General features: G+C 34.2%; 3 protein-coding genes and 1 long non-coding RNA gene across 4 annotated transcripts; 2 read left to right on the top strand and 2 right to left on the bottom strand.

Moving 5' to 3' along the window:
- LOC102666457 (uncharacterized) lies at positions 1-4,105 on the bottom strand. Its single transcript, XR_417115.4, has 4 exons — positions 3,811-4,105; positions 1,145-1,218; positions 278-350; positions 1-139 (listed from the first exon to the last, which is right to left on the bottom strand). It is a non-coding gene; the product is annotated as an uncharacterized lncRNA (long non-coding RNA).
- Positions 4,106-5,030: 925 nt separating this feature from the next.
- Positions 5,031-6,197, top strand: LOC112998554 (uncharacterized). Its single transcript, XM_026124666.1, has one exon. It carries the CDS (start codon positions 5,031-5,033, stop codon positions 6,195-6,197), a length of 1,167 nt encoding a protein of 388 aa, XP_025980451.1.
- Positions 6,198-9,055: 2,858 nt separating this feature from the next.
- LOC100797634 (auxin-induced protein 6B-like) lies at positions 9,056-9,571 on the bottom strand. Its single transcript, XM_003539931.5, has one exon. It carries the CDS (start codon positions 9,475-9,477, stop codon positions 9,205-9,207), a length of 273 nt encoding a protein of 90 aa, XP_003539979.1. The 5' UTR covers positions 9,478-9,571; the 3' UTR covers positions 9,056-9,204.
- Positions 9,572-17,684: 8,113 nt separating this feature from the next.
- On the top strand, positions 17,685-18,011 carry LOC106795280 (uncharacterized mitochondrial protein AtMg00810-like). Its single transcript, XM_014764694.1, has one exon. The coding sequence runs from the start codon at positions 17,685-17,687 to the stop codon at positions 18,009-18,011; it is 327 nt and encodes a 108-aa protein (XP_014620180.1).
- The last annotated feature ends 1,633 nt before the right edge of the window (positions 18,012-19,644 follow it).

Raw genomic sequence — 19,644 nt, 5'->3', positions numbered from 1 at the left:
TGCAACTTTGTCGTACACAGCACCACATTCAAAGCATCCATAAATTTGTAGCACGGTCCTGCACCTCATTTATTAATGTTACCCGTGCATTGCCGCATGCTTGAGTAGTCTGAGCATAATCTCATTGGGTTGAACAAAACTAGCAATTTTAAAGAAGAGAAATTATTGGTAAACTAGGAATAATAAACATTTAATTGGTTAACTATGTTCAATAAAAAATTAATTAATAAACATTACCAATTAATATGTGGTAATTTAAAAAGACATAATAATTAACCTTTAAATTCCATCTTTGCTTTGTTAGTCTTCCCTCCAATGAAGACTGTTATATCATCTTGTAAAGCCTATATCTGACCAAGAAATAAATTACTAGCATGTCAAAAATATACAATTGAATATGAATAATAGAAGTTTTAAGCTGCAAGATAACAACGTTATTTGCAAATTTTCATTTCTAGTCCAATCATGCATTAAATGTCAAGGATTTGATTTCTTTAGTCATATAAATCATGCTATTCGTTCAAAATGTATGTGGCACGTTAACAATTCTTTCAAAGGAAATTTTCAGATGATATAGCATTATTATTTAGCCAAACAAAGTCATTACACTTGTTTTCTTGGTCAAGAAAAGAAGTAATTATTGTTGGACATTTTAGTGTAATTGATCTCATTATTATGTTAAAATAAGAGTGCACGCTTGTTTTAATGTAATAACGAGATGTTCGGTTTAGGCAAATTTTGGAAGTTACATGGAAGTTACTAAAACTTCCATCAACGGTTGGAAGTTACATGGAAGTTACTAAAACTTCTATCAACGACAGTTTTTAAAAAGAAATAACTTCCATCAACCGCCAAAAACCACCTGTTCTTTGATCATAAATAATCATTCTGATTCAGAAAGCATAACGGGTGACAAAACATACAAGACCAAAACAAAACTCTTGAATTATAATCTTCTTATTTTATCCGATTGAACAATTTTGGTTGAACCCCGAAATTTGATTCAATCTGAAAGTGTTATACACGACTTCAAATTTATCCAGTATCATCTCGATTTTTTCAAATTAACCAACAATTATCACTTGTGAAAAAGGAGCAATATGGAGAAAAAATGATCAAACTCAAACAATGACAGAAAATTCACCTGTGAATGAGACAAATAGCTGATGCAAGTAGTGATCATTAGAGAACCAAATCCAGCGTATACAACTAGCACACCTGGGTCAGTTTGTATAAATAAAAGAACTAGTTAATGACTAAGTTAAAATAACTAACTGTAGAATGTTTGAATTTTAAGGTTGCACCTTCAAGTGCAAGCCACTACTTCCTATCGCATTAACAATGACTAAGCTAGAATAACTAACTACAGAATGACTTAGTTCTTAGCGAGTAAATTTTCATATAATTTCCTAAACTTATAAGTGATTTTACTTAAAAACATAGTCATTAATCAAGAATTTAACTTGGTAACATGAGAGTTGCTACAATAATAATAATAATAATAATAATAATAATAATAATAATAATAATAATATCAGGATAAAATTATCAAGACCAATTGATATAAAGAAGCAGGGATATACTCTTCACGCTAATAGATAAAAAAAAAAGGAAAAAAAACATTGTCCCCTAAAACAAACATAAAATTTAAAAGACAAACAACCCTAGGATGACTTAATTCTCAAAGAGCAAATTTCATCTAATTTCCTAAACTTAGAAGTGATTTTACTTAAAAACATAATAATAATAATAATAATATGATAAAATTATTAAGACAAATTGATATAAAGAAGGAGGGATATACTCTTCATGCTAATAGATATGACTCGTGCCATGCACGGGTAAACATTATTTATAAAAAAAATATAAATATATATTTTTAAATTTATAATACTAATTATTTGCAATTTAAATTATTTTTATTTTAACCATAGATTGTAACGTGTAATGTTTTAATTCTTACTAATTGTTGGCCATTATGGATATATAATTGATTATATATGTAGTGGACTAATGAAATTATAATATTTTTGTTGCAATTATAATATTTTAAAACACACTAAAATTTAATTTAAAGAACACATGTGTGTGTGTGTATATATATATATATATATATATATATATATATATATATATATATATATATATATATATATATATATATATATATAGAGAGAGAGAGAGAGAGAGAGAGAGTTATATACTTACTGTGTAAAATGTTTTACATCATTATCCAATTACAATCTATCATATATGATAAATTTATTGATTTTAAAATAACTATTTTAAAATTTATACTAACATTGAATTGTGATCGGATAATAATGTAAAAATGTTTTACATTATTAGCACATGACTATCGAATTTACCCACATATATTATTTGTGACTTATGAACATTACTAAAACTAATTACTAAGTAAGTTTAAAGGAGTTTTAACTTTATGTAAAAACAAGATCTTTAACTTAAGTTACATGCCAAGATCATAAAAAATAAAAATTGATGTTCTTTAATTTTATTTTTAACATCGGTCTTAGTATGAAAATAATTATTTAAAACTCATTAATTACAAATTTGATCATTAGTTGTCAAGAATGAAAAGTAGTTAGTTTTATTTTGTCTTCCATAATTTTAATCGGAGCAGTGTTTATGTACACGTTAAAGTAATAATTGATTTAGGCTCCTCTATAAAAAAAAAAGAAATATATATATATATATATATATATATATATATATATATATATATATATATTATTGACTTATTATCATAATTTGCATCAATTAATTATAAAATATACTTTAAAATAATTAATTATTATTTTAAAATTACAATTATAAAAAATAGATTGCAATCAATTAATCATAACAATCATTATAATTCAATTTAGGGAATCAAAACTCTTAAAAAATATGATGTGTATAGATTTCTGTTATAAATCATTTTTATATGTATATACTATAGATTTCTAAGCTAATAAGCTACACTCACATCATTTTATTAATTTTTGTCACATCAGCATATTTGGTTACGTGTTATTTCATTGTCAATCTCAGGCTTTCACTCCTCAATGATACGTAATGCTTCCAACATTCACTGCTCAAGCAAATGATAAGAAACACCCGCGCATCAGGCAATCCGGGTTCTTTATGAAATATCCATGAGAGGACAATTCAGGTTCTTTTTTCTATCAATAGGGCATTATAGAAACACCCAATTTCAGATGCAATTCACCATTTTTGGGGGGAATATCACGGAACTAAAAGGTTCTATCTTGGAAAAAAATAAAATAAGATAATCTTGTATCTTCTATTTTTGTTTCCTTTCTTCCGTTAAAGTACCGTAATCTTCTATCTTCTATTCTGTATTTATATTTCTATATATTTGTATATTGATATTAAACTTATTGGTATTTTTAAAGATACATATTGAATTTCTATTGCATTCTAGGCTAAAAGCACACTAACTTCATAACTTCACAAGCAAAAATAGTTTATTGTTAGCATCATATTGAACATCATGGAAAGATGGTTGCTCTATTTACGGATACACTAATACTGGTTTGCTGCTACTATATTGCTCTACATATTAGTCAGTTGCAATGAAACACGGACACGCCGCCGAAGTGCCGCGTCCCGCGTCGGAGACGCACCGGACACACAAACGGGTGCAACGCAGAGTCCGTTGCCACCGCTGTCGCCGGACACGGTTGGATGCAGGAAACGCGTGATCGGACGCGGCCCAACAAGTGGACACGCGCGTCCAAACGCGGCCCAACCAAATATTTTATTATTTATTTAAAAAATACTTACCTAAAATGAAAATCACGTCTTCTCCTTGCCGCAAACAAACCTCCACGTCGCCGCCTCTGTTTCCACCTTTGCAGGTAAGTCCTTCTTTCTTTTCTGAGTTTTCTCATGATCTCATCTGCTCCATCGCCTCCATGTTTCTGAGTTTTCTCTCTCGCCTCTGTTATTTCCCCGTTCCGTTGATGCTTTTGCCTGGTTTTATGGTTTCTAAATTTCTAATTTCAATTGATGCTTTTGTGCTGTATGGTTTCTGGTTTTATGGTATTCTCTCCCTTTCTCTTTCCATGTGCAGTGGTACCCAATACCCAATGCCATGTGCACTGGTTACAAGAGAGTTTATTTTTATTATTTTATTTAGATACTTTTTGTTTTGTTGTGCCATTTGATATAAATTATGAAGATAGTAAATACGTTCCTCTTTTATCATTCTTTTTCATTTTATTAGCATTATCTTAATAATTCAATTCAAAGGTAGCCTCAGCCCTCAAGTACGTTACAACAATGATCATATTTTCTAAATAAAAGTTGTGCCATTTGAATCAAATGTTTAAAGGTGGCCTCAAGCACTTTACAACAATTATCATATTTTCTAAATAAAATAAATGGGTGGATGTTAACATATTTTTGTAGGATTGAAATTTTACTTTTTCTTCAATTAAAATTTTAAGGGTTTACTTGTGTTTTTATTTTTTTATTTACTTTTTAATTATAAAATTGTCACATTAGTTTAAATCTGTTTTTTGGTTTTAAAAAAATTATACAGAAAATATTAAAAATAATAAATGAAGATGGAAAATAAAAACACAAATAATAATGGAGCTTTAAAGTACAGCACAAAGATTATTATTATACAAGTCCGAGTAGGTGTGGGGCATCAATTGAAATATACTATTCAGTTTCCCCTACCTTAACTTTTATTATTTTATTGTAGCTTGTTAGCAAATAAAAAATAAAGCCTTGAGTTTTGTGATTTTTTTATTTTCTTATTTATTCTTAAAAAAATTATTTGCTAAAAAAGTATCTAAATTGTTTAAAAATAAAAAATAAAACAAATATAATTTACAAAAACTAAAATTATTTTGAATAGTCCTATTTTGAATAAAATTAAGCTACCACATGGCCAATAAGACAAGAACAACATTGATTAGAAATTGCTTTTGTTGTTTGTTTTTTACTTAGGAATTGTTTACATTGATTTTTAATTTTTTTAAATTGTTGTAGAGATGAGTGCTTCTAGTCCTAGTCAAGCTAAAGAACAAGATGATGATACCAAACCTTTATGGACCTATGTTACAAAGATAAAAAGTGTAGGTGGTGGTGGAAATTATGAGATAAAATGCAATATTTGTGATTTTACCTTTAATGGATCTTACACTAGAGTGAGGGCACACTTGTTGAAGATGACTGGAAAGGGAGTTAGAGTTTGTCAAAAGGTAACAATTGACAGACTTATAGATTTGAAGAAGATAGACAATGAGACAACATTAAGGGTGGAGAAGTCAAAAACAAAATCTGTATCATTGCCTCCGGTTTCTACTCAACACCAAATGGATACAAACACTCTTGGTGTTGATCCAAAAAAGAGAAAGACATCAACTGTAGAAAACGCCTTTAATTTGCAAGCTAGAGAGACACTTGATCATGAAATTGCTAGGATGTTTTACTCTTCGGGGCTGCCTTTTCATTTAGCAAGAAATCCTCATTATAGGAAGGCGTTTGCCTATGCCGCCAACAATCAGATCAGTGGTTACCAACCTCCAGGTTATAATAAATTAAGGACAACATTACTTCAAAATGAGAGGAGACATGTGGAGAACTTGTTACAACCAATTAAAAATGCATGGAGCCAGAAGGGTGTGAGCATTGTTAGTGATGGATGGAGTGACCCGCAAAGAAGATCTCTTATTAATTTCATGGCTGTCACAGAGAGTGGACCAATGTTTTTAATGGCCATCGATTGTTCAAATGAGATCAAAGACAAGGATTTCATTTCCAAACTTATGAGGGAGGTAATTATGGAGGTTGGTCACTCAAATGTTGTGCAAATAGTGACGGATAATGCAGTCGTTTGTAAAGCAGCAGGTTTAATAATTGAGGCTGAGTTTCCTTCCATCTATTGGACTTCATGTGTTGTCCACACATTAAATCTTGCTTTGAAGAACATATGTGCAACCAAGAATACAGAAAAAAACAATGTTATTTATGAAGAATGTTCTTGGATCACCCAAATTGCGGATGATGCAATGTTTGTGAAAATTTTTGTCATGAGTCACTCTATGAGACTATCAATTTTCAATTTATTCAATTCATTGAAATTACTATCCATTGCTCCAACAAGATTTGCCTCCACTATTGTAATGCTCAAGAGATTCAAGCAATTGAAGAAATGACTCCAAGAGATGGTCATTAGTGACCAATGGTCTTCTTATAAGGAAGATGATGTTGCAAAGGCTAAATTTGTAAAAGATACTTTGTTGGATGATAAATGGTGGGATAAGGTTGATTATATTCTTTCTTTCACTAGTCCTATCTATGATGTTCTTAGAAGAACTGATACAGAAGCTTCATCTCTCCATCTAGTATATGAAATGTGGGATTCAATGATTGAAAAGGTAAATAATGCCATATATCAATATGAGAGAAAGGAGGAGAGTGAAGGATCAACCTTTTATGAGGTAGTGCACTCCATATTAATTGACCGTTGGACTAAGAGTAGCACTCCTCTCCATTGTTTAGCTCATTCCTTAAATCCAAGGTAATTAACTCTATACTTTTTTACTTACGTTTTTTTTAGAATTACATAAATTTTAATCATGTATATATTTCTTTTTACTTATAGATATTATAGTCATGAATGACTAAGTGAAGATTCTAATCGAGTTCCTCCACATCAAGACTTGGAACTCACTCGTGAAAGATTAAAATGCTTCAAGAGGTTCTTTCTTGATGTGGATGTAAGGAGGAAAGTGAATATTGAGTTTGCCAACTTCTCGGATGGAAGAGAAGGTTTTGATGATCTTGATTCTTTAAATGATAGAGGTCAAATGGATCCAAAAGCTTGGTGGCTAGTTCATGGCATTAATGCTCCAATACTTCAAAAGGTTGCCCTTAAGCTACTTGCGCAACCTTGTTCATCTTCATGTTGTGAAAGGAATTGGAGTACATATTCATTCATCCATTCTTTAAAGAGAAACAAGATGGCACCACATAGAGCTGAAGATTTAATATTTGTTCATAGCAACTTATGACTTCTCTCAAGGAATACTCCACAATATCATCAAGAGGAAACTAAAATGTGGGATGTAGCCGGAGATGATTTTGGATCACTTAATGATTGTGGTATTCTTGAAATTGCTAGTTTGTCTTTAGATGAACCAGAGTTAGAAAGTGTTCTTTTCAATGATGATTGCTAACTTGTGGAATTCTTGAAGACTTGAAGTTGCTAATTCATCATCTTGCTTTATAATTTTTTTTTTTGTAAAAAAACAAAGCGTACAAATTGTATAATGAGGTCTCTTAGTATTTTTTTGTGACTCATTATCATAGGAAAAGTTCTTTTTAGATGATGATGAATATATAAATCTTGATTTTTAATTTAGATCTTTTATGCATATCACTCATATTTAATTTTATGTAATTTTATTTTATTTAATTTTTTTTATATATATATAGCCGTGTCCGTGTCCTACATTTTGAACATTACAGGTGTCCACGTGTCCGTGTCGTGTCCGGTGTCCGTGTCGGTGTCGATGCTTCATAGGTCAGTTGTTAATATATTGAAATTTACTTTTCATTCAGCCGTCAAATAAATTACTCAATTAGTTTATCTATCAAATCCGCGCATCCCACGGATCACTAAGTCTTAAAAGCATGATACAAGCCTATACTTACTTTTGTGAGAGTTTTGACCTTAATTTATATATACTTACATTTATACAGTAGTTTTTAATACCTTAAATTAATAAATAAGACAGGTGAGATCAAATAAATATAGAAAAGCAAATAATGCAAATTCACTTTTTAATACACTATTAAAAAAAACCTGTGGTAGGAGGTCAAATAAACAAAGGAGCAAACAAAACAAATATATAAAAAAATTACAGCAACATGTTTATCCAAGCTTATACTTGCCGTGGAGGTGCCAAAGGCTACCTTACCGTCTATGTTGGAGAGAAAATGAAGCGGTTTGTTATCGCATATCATGCTTGAGCAAGCCTTCCTTTCATGATATGTTGAATCAAGCTGAGGAAGAATTCGGGTATGAGCACCCAATGGGTGGTCTCACAATACCATGTAAGAAGGATGAGTTCCTAACTGTCACGTGTCACTTGAATGACCTGTAAATCATGCTAATGGAGACACAGACAGATCAGATGAGGCAAATTTGAACAGAAGCCGTCTTCTTTTATTGTAAGAATTTTCTGTTTTGTACAGAAGTTGAAACCTGTTTCCTGAATGAGAATGCAACACAAGACAATGTTTAATAGCTTTTTGCTTTTGCCAAATCTCAATGTAGTTTAATATATACAACAGTATCACTATCAAATTTAACTTATTGATATATATCAGCATGATCCGACTGTCAGCTAATTATAAATATTATGGATTAATTGCAGTAATTCTGTTGGAGATATTAAGCAACCTTGATAAGCTTGTTAATTACTACTTCCCTAATGTATTTTCATGTGTGTCCGTGATCCCAACAAGAAACCCGCAACGCATTTTCGTGCTATGCTTTATGCATTGTATGCTCATAGTTTCAACTTTTATCTAATAGAAAGAAGTTATGTAAAATCATTGGTTCGTCCACTTCTCCCCATATAGGGTTAGAGATTATGAGCCATACCATTTGTGACTCGTATAAGGGAAAGCTTTTGTCACAAGAGTAGTCTACGTCTATTCAAGGAAGAAAATAAACCTTGAAGCCAAGTCCAATTTTATTTTGCACTTTCTTTGTCAGGAAAATTTCCTTGTGTGTTTATAGGGCGATGCATAGATCAAAATTTTAATTTGATATGTATAATTACTAATTGAATATGTTCTGTTTCTCCTAAGTAATTTTATCCCTCTTTGGTCCTAGGGAAAATACTTCCGCAATACCCTTCTTAGGAAACAAGTGTGTTCTAATACTGATTTGAAATTTATCATAAAGTCTCGTTTTCTAACATAATTCAACCTATCTGGCACATACAGAGAGAAGGCGAGATTGAAACTAATAAACATAGAGTAAAGAGAAGCAAAGCTCGAGTTGTTGAAATCATTGTAATTAAACAAAAAACTAATATATTATGTATTTTTTCCAACTCTCGTGACAAAGGGGGATCTATACATTTTGAGAACACGTACAAAATGTCTCCTCTAAGCTATGTCAGTACTCCTAAACTACGAGAATTATGGTCAATTCAAGAAAGAAGTTATACGTTGGAAGGTATCTTCACTGCAAGGAATTGTGAGGCCACCCATGGGATGATCATATCCAAACTCTTCCTCAGCTTCACTCAACAAGTCCTGGAATGAAGGTTGGTTCAAGTATGAAACAGGAATCACAAACCGCTTCATTTTCTCTCCAACATAGACTGCAAGATAACCCTTTGGTGCATCCACCGCTTTTGAAGATGCTTGATTTGCTGCGAATAATGACTTTCTGATACCAGGTAAGCGAAAACCCATTGTAGTATTGATTTGAGAAGAGAATAGTTTAAGTTTCCTTAGAATTTTAAATGCCTTAGGATGTGAATGATGTCTGTTGCTCTAAAACGGTTGCAGCCACGAATATATATAGATAGAAAGATTTGCAAGAAACCATTAATTGGGTACTTGAATTATTGCTGAAGAAGGAATACGAGATCGGAGTCATGGGACCGAATGAGAGACATAGCATGTGGTGTTGTCTTAGAGCACTTTCCATAGAATTAACGTAACATTATATTGTAGATAATTCACGGCCCACCTTCTGCTTCTATGAAAAAAGAAAATGTAATATGATCTTGTCAACACTAGCTTATTCAGTGTGGTGGGGGCCAGAAGTTTCATTTATGCAAAGTTCATGTAGTGTTGCTTAGTATTTGACGTGCAAAAAAATGTGGTTCACGATGCCTGATAATATGATGCATTCAATGTTGGTCCTCATCATATTTCCACTGTTTTGGATCTATGAAATCCTTTAGGACAGCTCCATATGTCCTTGTCCTTTGCTAAAGTTGTGTAGACGTATGTAACATCACCTTATCAAACAATGGGCAACTTAAAGCGTCAACTTCTAACTAAATGAGACGTGCCTAAGTGAATCCTAACTTTTTTTTAATGCATTAATTGGTATTCCATACTTTTGAAGACATGCTTTGGAGATGTTTTCATCACGTTAGTTATACTAGAGTACAGGCTGTGAAAATAGACAGCTGGAAGAAATTTCCTGGACGATGAATCATAAGGCAACACATAGCGAAAGATCATAGACCATTATATTTCTAGGGTTTGACATTATATCTACTATAACATGTTAGGTATTTCATGAGAAAGTCCTCTAAGGCAACACCATATGCCCCTGTCTCCCTGTCGGTCCCATGACACATCTGATTGCCTTCCCCCTTAATCATACATCTAGCAAACGATTTCTTACATATTCTTTCTTCTATATATATTCATGTCTGCAAGGATTTAGCACAACAAAAATCATTCACATCCTAGAGAATTTAGAGTTCAAAAATTTCCATCTTCTTTACAAGTCTTATTTGACACTGTTGGAAGAAGAAGAAGATTTTATTTCATTTGGCACACAAAATATAAGAGTATGATCCCCTATTTATACTAAAATAGAGTGACCACTCACATAATTTGCTTATTCAAGAATACTAAATGCTCACATAATTGCTTATTCAAGACTTTGTAACTCACAACCTTACAACTTTCATCTTCCACAATTTAAGGCTCATAAAACTTGTTATTATTATTTTTCTAATTAATATCTAACATCCTCCCTTAATTGAAAAATTCTTCTGCACACCAAGTCTTGCTCGCAATCTTCGAAAATCTTCAAATTTGAGAGGCTTGGTGAAAATATCTGCAACTTGATCTTGAGTTTTCACATGAGTCAATTCTACTTCTTTCTTGGTAATGCACTCTCTAATGAAATGATACCTTGTATCTATATGCTTACTTCGTTCATGGAACACCGGATTCTTGGCAAGCTCTTGTGCAGATCTATTATCAACATAGATCTTTGTGCTTTCCTTTTGCAACAACTGAAGTTCCTCCAACAATCTTCTTAGCCAAATGGCATGACATGTGCAAGAAGTTGCAGCTACATACTCGGCTTCACAAGTAGAAAGTGTCACAATGCCTTGCTTCTTAAAACTTCATGTAAAAACACAATCACCCATAAAAAATACAAATCCGGTAGTACTTTTTCTATCATCAACATCTCCGGCAAAATCACTATCACAAAATCCCACAAGCTTATAGTTATTGGAGGGAGAATAAAACAATCCAAAATCAATTGTACCTTTCAAGTAACGAAGAATTCTTTTTGCGGCTTTTAGATGAGGAGAGGTAGGAGCCTCCATAAAGCGACACACAACTCCCACCGCATATAGAATATCGGGCCTTGTATTGGTTAGATACCTTAAACTCCCCACAAGACTCTTGAAGATCGTGAAGTCTACCTTCTCTCCTTCATCAAACTTTGATAACTTCAAGCCACCTTCCATAGGTGTGTTCACGGGATTGCAATCAAGCATATTAAATTACTTCAACACTTCTTTTGTGTACCTTTCTTGTGAGACAAAGATACCATTCTCCGTTTGCTTCACTTCCATTCCCAAGTAATATGACATGAGTCCCATATCTGTCATATCAAATTCACGAGACATGGACTCCTTGAAGTCTTCAAACAAATTTGGGTTATTGCCGGTAAAGATAAGGTCATCCACATAAAGACAAATAAATAAGACATCACCATTATTAAAAGTTTTAACATAAAGAGCATACTTATTTTGACAACGAACAAACCCATTGTCTTGGAAGTACTTGTCAATGCGAGTATTCCATGCCCTCGGTGCTTGCTTTAGACCATACAACGCCTTGTTCAATTTCAAGACTTTTCCTTCTTGACCTTCGATGACAAAACCCATTGGTTGTTTAACATAGACATCTTCTTCAAGATAGCCATTTAGAAATGCCGATTTTACATCAAGCTGAAAAATTCTCCACTTCATTTGAGCTGCCAAGGAAATAAGAAGACGAATGGTTTCCATGCGGGCAACCAGTGCAAACACTTCATCATAATCAACTCCATATTGTTGCTTATAACCTTTAGCTACAAGTCTTGCTTTGTGTCTCTCAACCTCTCCTTTTGCATTCTTCTTGATTTTGAACACCCATTTGACTCCAATTGCTTCATGACCTTTGGGAAGGCTTGATAACTCCCAAGTGTTGTTCTTCTCAATGGCTTTGATTTCTTCTTCCATGGCTTGTCTCCACCTTTTGTCTTTCATTGCTTCATCAAAGTTTAAGGGTTCACTGTTAACAAAAAGACAAAACAAATCATTTATAACTTCAGTTTCATCATATAATTCTTGAATATTTCTCATTCTTCTTGGCCTTTCACTTGAACTCCCTTCGGAAGATGATGATGCTTCATTGGTTGAAGGAGTTGGTGAAAGTGCTGGAGTTGAATCATTTGGAGTCAAGGCTTCTTCATCCATTTCTTCAAAGTACGGGAAAAAATCATAAGTGTCTTCTTTCTCCTCCCAATTCCATGTGCCTTCTTCATAGAACTTGACATCTCGGCTCACAATTGTCTTTCCATTGTTTGGATTGTACAATTTGTAGCCTTTTGAGCTTGCATCATAGCCAATGAACACATGTTTCTCACTCCGATCATCAAGCTTGAATCTTCCTTGGTCGGGTACATGAGCATATGCAATGCTCCCAAATACTCTCAAGTGATCAACTCTTGGCTTCACTCCACTCCATGCTTCTTGTGGTGTTTGGTCTTTGACATTCTTTATTGGGGAGCGATTGGACAAATAAACGGCACATGCAACAGCTTCGGCCCAAAATTCCTTTGGCATATTTTTAGCCTTCAACATACATCTAGTCATATTAAGAATAGTTCTATTTTTTCTCTCCGCTACCCCATTTTGTTGTGGAGATCTAGGAACCGTTAGAGGGCGACGAATCCCATATTTTTCACAAAATTCAATAAATTCTTTTGATGTGAATTCGCAACCTCTATCGGATCTTAGAGCTTTGATTACATAACCACTCTCCTTTTCCACAAGAGCTTTAAAATTTTTAAAAGCTACAAATGCCTCAGATTTTTGCTTTAGAAAATAAACCCAAGTTTTTCTACTATAAACATCAATAAAAAGCAAGAAATATTTATTGTTACCACATGAAGGAGGATTGATTGGGCCACACACATCGGTGTAAACAAGTTGGAGAGGCTCCTTTGCTCTTGAATTAGCTTCTTTTGGAAAACTCCTTCTTGCATGCTTTCCAAGGAGACATGCTTCACACAATTGATTAGGATGGTTGATTTGAGGCATCCCTTTCACCATCTTCTCCTCTCCTAAGGATTTTAGTGCTCCAAAATTCAAGTGCCCAAATCTCATATGCCAACACCATGATTCATTTTTTATGCTAGCCTTCAAACATTTTGCTTCATTGGTTTTAATGTTCAAAGTGAACATTCTATTTCTTGATATAAACACCTTGGCAATCAAATTAGAATTTTTATCTAGAAGCCATAAACAACAATCTTTCATATGAATTTCATACCCCTTTTCAACAAGTTGTCCCAAACTCAAAATATTGCTTTTTAGTTTAGGAACATAGTAAACATCCGTGATTAATTTGTGAGCACCATCTTTTAAAGAAATTAAAATGGTACCTTTTCCTTGGATTTGCACCTTGGAAGAATCTCCAAAAGAAACATTTCCTTTCACCTTCTCATCAAGTTCTACAAATTTCTCTTTGCATCCACACATGTGATTGCTTGCTCCATTGTCAAGATACCATAAGCATTTGTCTTCCTTCTCACCATTATTAAGTGATAGTAGTAGTGTTGACTCTTCAACTTCTTCTTTATCATCAACAAGATTGACCTTCTCTTCAACATTTGTTCTACACTCCCAAGAGTAATGGCCATATTTATGACAATTAAAACATTCAACATTAGATTTATCATACCTCATTTCATATGTTTTTTCATAATTGTTTCTACCTCTTCCTCTTCCTCTTCCACGACTTCTAGTGGATTGATGGCTCCTCCATTCATTATTGTCAAAATTATCACGATCTCCTCTTCCTCCTCTTCCTTGGCCATGACCACGTCCACGACCACGTCCTCTTCCACGTCCACGTGCTTTTTGACTACTTTCTCCTCCATTTTCTTTCAAAGAAGCTTTGGCTTTGAGGACTTGCTCGAATGGCTCATCATGTCTTCTATTGAACCTTTCTTCATAGGCTTGAAGAGAACCCATCAATTGGTCTACGGTCATTGAGTCTAAATCCTTAGACTCTTCAATAGCACAAACCACATAATTAAATTTAGCGATTAAGGAGCGAAGGATCTTTTCCACCACACGAACATCTTCCATATTTTCTCCATAACGCTTCATTTGGTTCACAATAGCCAACACCTTGTTGCCAAAATTTGAGATAGATTCAGATTCCTTCATATGCAATGATTCAAACTCTCTACGTAGAGTTTGTAGGCGCACCTTTTTTACCTTATCAACACCTTCAAGGGAGGTTTTCAAAATCTCCCATGCTTCTTTGGATGTGGTTGCATTTGACACCAATTCGAACATAGCTTCATCCAAACCTTGATGAATGAAAGTAAGTGCTTGTTGATTCTTCTTCTTCGACTTCAACAAAGTCTCCTTCTCATTTGGTGACAAAATAGCCTCATTTTGAGGTTGGGCATAACCTTTCTCTACAATCTCCCATGCATCTTGAGAACCTAACAAGGCTTTCATGCGACGACACCAATTATCATAATTCTCTTTGGTAAGATGAGGGAATTGAAACATACTCAAGCCATTGCTTGCCATCTCTCAACTCACAAAGTGTTTCTCTCTCAACTCACAAAGTGTTTCTCTCTCAACACGCTAGAACTCAAGCTCTGATGCCACTTTGTTGGAAGAAGAAGAAGATTTTATTTCATTTGACACACAAAATACAAGAGTATGATCCCTATTTATACTAAAATAGAGTGACCACTCACATTATTTGCTTATTCAAGAATACTAAATGCTCACATAATTGCTTATTCAAGACTTTGTAACTCACAACCTTACAACTTTCATCTTCCACAATTTAAGGCTCATAAAACTTGTTATTATTATTTTTCTAATTAATATCTAACAGACACTCTCTTCACAAGTTTCAACACATACAACAATGGGTTTTTGTTTACCTGGAATCCGGAAGACATCATTTTCTGCAAACAAATTAGCATCTTCAAAAGTCATGGATGTGCCGAAGGGCTATGTTGCAGTCTATGTTGGAGAGAAAATGAGGCGGTTTGTGATTCCTGTATCATACTTGAACCAACCTTCATTCCAGGACTTGTTAAGTCAAGCTGAGAAAGATTTTGGATATCATCATCCAATGGGCGGCCTCACAATTCCATGCAGTGACGATGTATTCCAGCATATAACTTCTTGCTTGAATTGACAACAAAGTTCACACTAGGAGACTGACATAGATCAGTTAAGACATTTTGTACAATAGGGGATAAAAAACATTATAGAATGACAGAAGTTACAGTATTTCATTTTTTTTTGTTTTTTGTGCAGTGACAATGTATTCAACGTTAACTTCACCCTGTCTTGTGTGGCATTCTCATTCAGGCAACAAGTTTTAAATTCTGTACAGAATAGAAAAATATCATACGTCTGTTTAAATTTGCCTCATCTAATCTACCTCACTCTACATTAACATGAGTTACAGGTCATTCAAGTGAGAAGTAACATTTAGGAACTCATCCTCCTCGCATGGTATTGTTAGACCACCCATTGGATTATCATATCCGAATTGTTCTTCTGCTTGACTAAGTTATTCTTGAAATAATTAAAGGTTGGTTCAAGTATGATACTGGAATCATGAACCGTCTCATCTTATCTCCAATATAGACTGCAAGATAGCCTTTTGGTAGTTCAACCCTTTACGAGGCTGCTTGGGACGAAGCCCACCTAATAATACCATGTATGCGGAAACCCATTGTATTCTGTTGCTCCACACAACAAATAATCTCACATGTTTCATCAAATAATTGTAAGCTGACAGTTCTATTGATATGCATATCTACCATCTACTAACTAATACCACAGTGACTGATTGACAGCTCTGAATAAGTTTTGGGAGGTAAAGGGAAAATCAATACCGAATACATGATCATGAGGCACTATGAACCACATTTTTTATGTACGGAAAATTCTAACCGCCACCAGCCTAAAATTTGCACCCATTAGTTCATGGCCCCTGCCCCCTTAATAATTGTCAATATGATCCACTTTGATTTTTTTTTCATGTACTTTATCTTAACTACTGTAACATGTTACACTGATTCTTGAGAAAGTTCTCAATACAACACCACATGCCATTGTCTCTAAGATGGTCCCACTACTCTTATCTCATAGCCCTCATTCACCAATAACTCATGCAGCCATTGGTTTATTACATATTCCTTTATCTATATATATTTGTGGTTACAGGCATTAGCACCAGCACATAACATTCAAACCCTAAAGCATTCAAAATTGTCTCCTCAAAGCAATACAACAATGGGTTTTCGTTTACCTGGTATCAGAAATGCATTATTTGCAGAAGTTGTGGCGTGTGCAGTTTATCTTTCCAATCGATCTCTGACAAGAAGTGTATGGGAAAGACACCACAAAAAGCATGAAGTGAAAGAAAGCATGGTATTTCTCGCTTAAGGGTCTTTGGGAGTTTAACTCATGTTTATGTCTCAAACGAGAGAAGAAAAAAACTTTATAACAAGAGTGAGAGATTCATCTTCATCAGTTATGATTCAAGCTCAAAGGGTTACAAGTTGAACAACCCAAAACACAAGAAGATGGTAATCAGTCGAGATGTGGTGTTCGACGAAAAAGGAGAATGGGACTTTGAGACTCATGAAAATGAATACAACTTCTTATCTCCACTTGATGAAGAAAAGACACCTCAACATGTTCAACAAGAGCTCATCCCATCAACATCAACCAATCACGGAGACACTTTGCCATCTCTTGAGAGTGAAAGGGCTCTATCACACACAAGAACCGTCCAAGATGTTTTTGATCAACCTGAGAGATTGGATAATATCACACTATTTTGTCTCTTTATAGATTGTGAACCAGTGGACTTTGAAGAAGCCGTGCAAGATAAAAGATGAAGAGATGCGATGGACGAAGAAATTTAATCCATTGAGAAGAATGACACATGGGAGCGCGTCTGCCTTCCAAAAGGGCACAAGGCTATTGGTATCAAGTGGGTGTACAAAACAAAAAAGAATGCCAAGGGAGAAATTGAAAGATACAAGGCAAGGCTAGTTACAAAACGTTGGGATTGATTATGATGAGGTGTTTGCTCCAGTTGCAGCTCAACACAAGTGGAGAATTCATCTGATGGACGCGAAGTCTACCTTCTTGAATGAAGTCCTCGAGGAAGAAGTGTACATCGAGTAATCATTGGGATACAAGGTGAAAGGAGAAGATGACAAAGTTCTTAAGCTAAAGAAGACACTTTATGGACTAAAACAAGCACCGAGAGTATGATATAGTCGCGTTGACAAGTACTTCCATGAAAATAACTTCACAAAGTGCTCACACGAGCATGCCCTTTATGTCAAAATCAAAGATGGAGATATCATGATCGTGTGCATATATGTGGATGACTCGATCTTCATGGAAAGTAATCCAAGTATGTTTGAAAAGTTCAAGAAAGCAATGATCAAGGAGTTCGAGATGACCGATATTGGACTAATGTCATACTATCTTGGGATTGAGGTAAAGCAGAAGCAAGATGGAATCTTCATTTCACAGCAAAAATACGCAAAAGAGATGCTCAAGAAATTGAAGATGGATAGTTGCCAACCAATTGGAACACCGGTGGAGTGCAAAATGAAGTTATCAAAGTTTGACGAAGCAGAAAAGGTGGATGCTACAAATTTAAAGAGTTTGGTGGGTAGTTTGTGATATCTGACGTGCACAAGACCAAACATTCAATATGCTATTGGACTCATCATTCGATACATGGAAACTCCAACCACTACTCATTTCAAGGCCGCAAAACGAATTATTTGCTATATAAAAGGAACAATCGACCTGTGAGGCAAAATATGTAGCATCTACTTCATGCGTTTGTTGTGCAGGCTGGCTTAGCAATTTGTTAAAAGAGTTGGGCACGTCACAAGAAGAGTCGACCAAGATCTTTGTGGATAATAAGTCAACCATTGCTCTAAGAAAGAATCTAGTGTTCCATGATCAAAGCAAACATATTGATACCCATTACAACTACATAAGGGAGTGCATTGCAAGAAAGGATGTACATGCAGAATATGTGAAGTCTCAAGACCAAGTAGCTGACATCTTCACCAAGCCACCCAAGCAAGAAGACTTTATCAAGTTAAGAATCTTACTTGGAATGGTAAATAGTTTAGGGGGGGGGGTGTTGAATAATATAAACTTGATTTAGTTCATTAATCAAGTGTTAAGCCCATTAAGTTTGTGCTATTACTTCAAAGAAAATTTTAGAGAATTGTAGAAATAAGTAGAAGTAATATTTAATTGGAAGAAGTGTGTAGAACTAAGTAGTCGGGTGAAGTAGAACTCTTTCTTGAAGTGTGTGGAATCTTTCTTGATATATCTAGAACTCTCCCTTGAAGCCTATAAATGGGAGAAAGGTTGTCATTTATAAAGTATCCAACGAAGCCAAAACAAAAGCATTTCTCAAGTAATAAAAACTAGCATTCTTTCAAATATTTTCTCCTCCATTTCTCTCAAATACTTTCTATAACCTTCTCCTTTCCAACAGAGTATTGGTTCTTGATGGGTCTAACTGCTTCTTTCTGTCTCCAATCTATTGAGTCTGGTAGCGCAGTCACATTTTCATACTTAAAAGTGGTTGTAGTTATGAATGAGAAACGCATGTGCCCATTGAATCTATTTCTTGGTGCAATGAACTCCTCAATGGTGAGGTCTGCAAATCGATTAATGCCTAGCAAAATGACACCCGAATCGTACATAGCAAAATGACAAGACTAACTTCAAATTAGCCTTATGGGCAAGAGTACAAAACAGCACTCATAAAACGTCTAAAAGAAACGTATGCGGCAGAACACCAGCTAGTACATACTAACAATGACCATTTTATTTGTCGTTAACTCGTTATAGTTGTCAACTTATCATTAGTTTTGTTTTTTGTTGTAACAGTTTAGTTTAAGGAAGGAGACGTCGATCAGGGGATTCATACGAATATTCTGTTAAACCAAGGCTAATTCATTCTGAAGGAAATTTCATTCCACCAAGCCACATCTTCCTTAATTGAGTTTATTGTCCTCAATGGATACTCTATTGGTTAACTGAGGTCTTAAATTCAAAGGAATCAAATATAACTGAGGATGTGTGACGTCACTGAGGTGTGATATGTTGCGTGAGTTGGCCTGTCGATCATGCACTTTAAATTCTTGTCATGAAACACAATACACGTACCAATTATATTGATTCACGTGCTCAATTGTCATTATAATAGTATTTCATGTTCTATAACAAAGAATGCAAGCATTAGTTGGGAAGATTGTAAGCTCTACAAGCAATCAAAAAATTTGAC

Source organism: Glycine max, chromosome 12 (assembly GCF_000004515.6).
Source record: "Glycine max cultivar Williams 82 chromosome 12, Glycine_max_v4.0, whole genome shotgun sequence".
Lineage (NCBI taxonomy): Eukaryota > Viridiplantae > Streptophyta > Magnoliopsida > Fabales > Fabaceae > Glycine > Glycine max.
This window is presented reverse-complemented; position numbering and strand designations above follow the sequence as displayed.

Coding starts and splice junctions, on each gene's coding strand:
- LOC112998554 (XM_026124666.1), top strand. CDS start 5,031: ATGAGTGCTTCTAGTCCTAGTCAAGCTAAAGAACAAGATGATGATACC.
- LOC100797634 (XM_003539931.5), bottom strand. CDS start 9,477: ATGGGTTTTCGCTTACCTGGTATCAGAAAGTCATTATTCGCAGCAAAT.
- LOC106795280 (XM_014764694.1), top strand. CDS start 17,685: ATGATCGTGTGCATATATGTGGATGACTCGATCTTCATGGAAAGTAAT.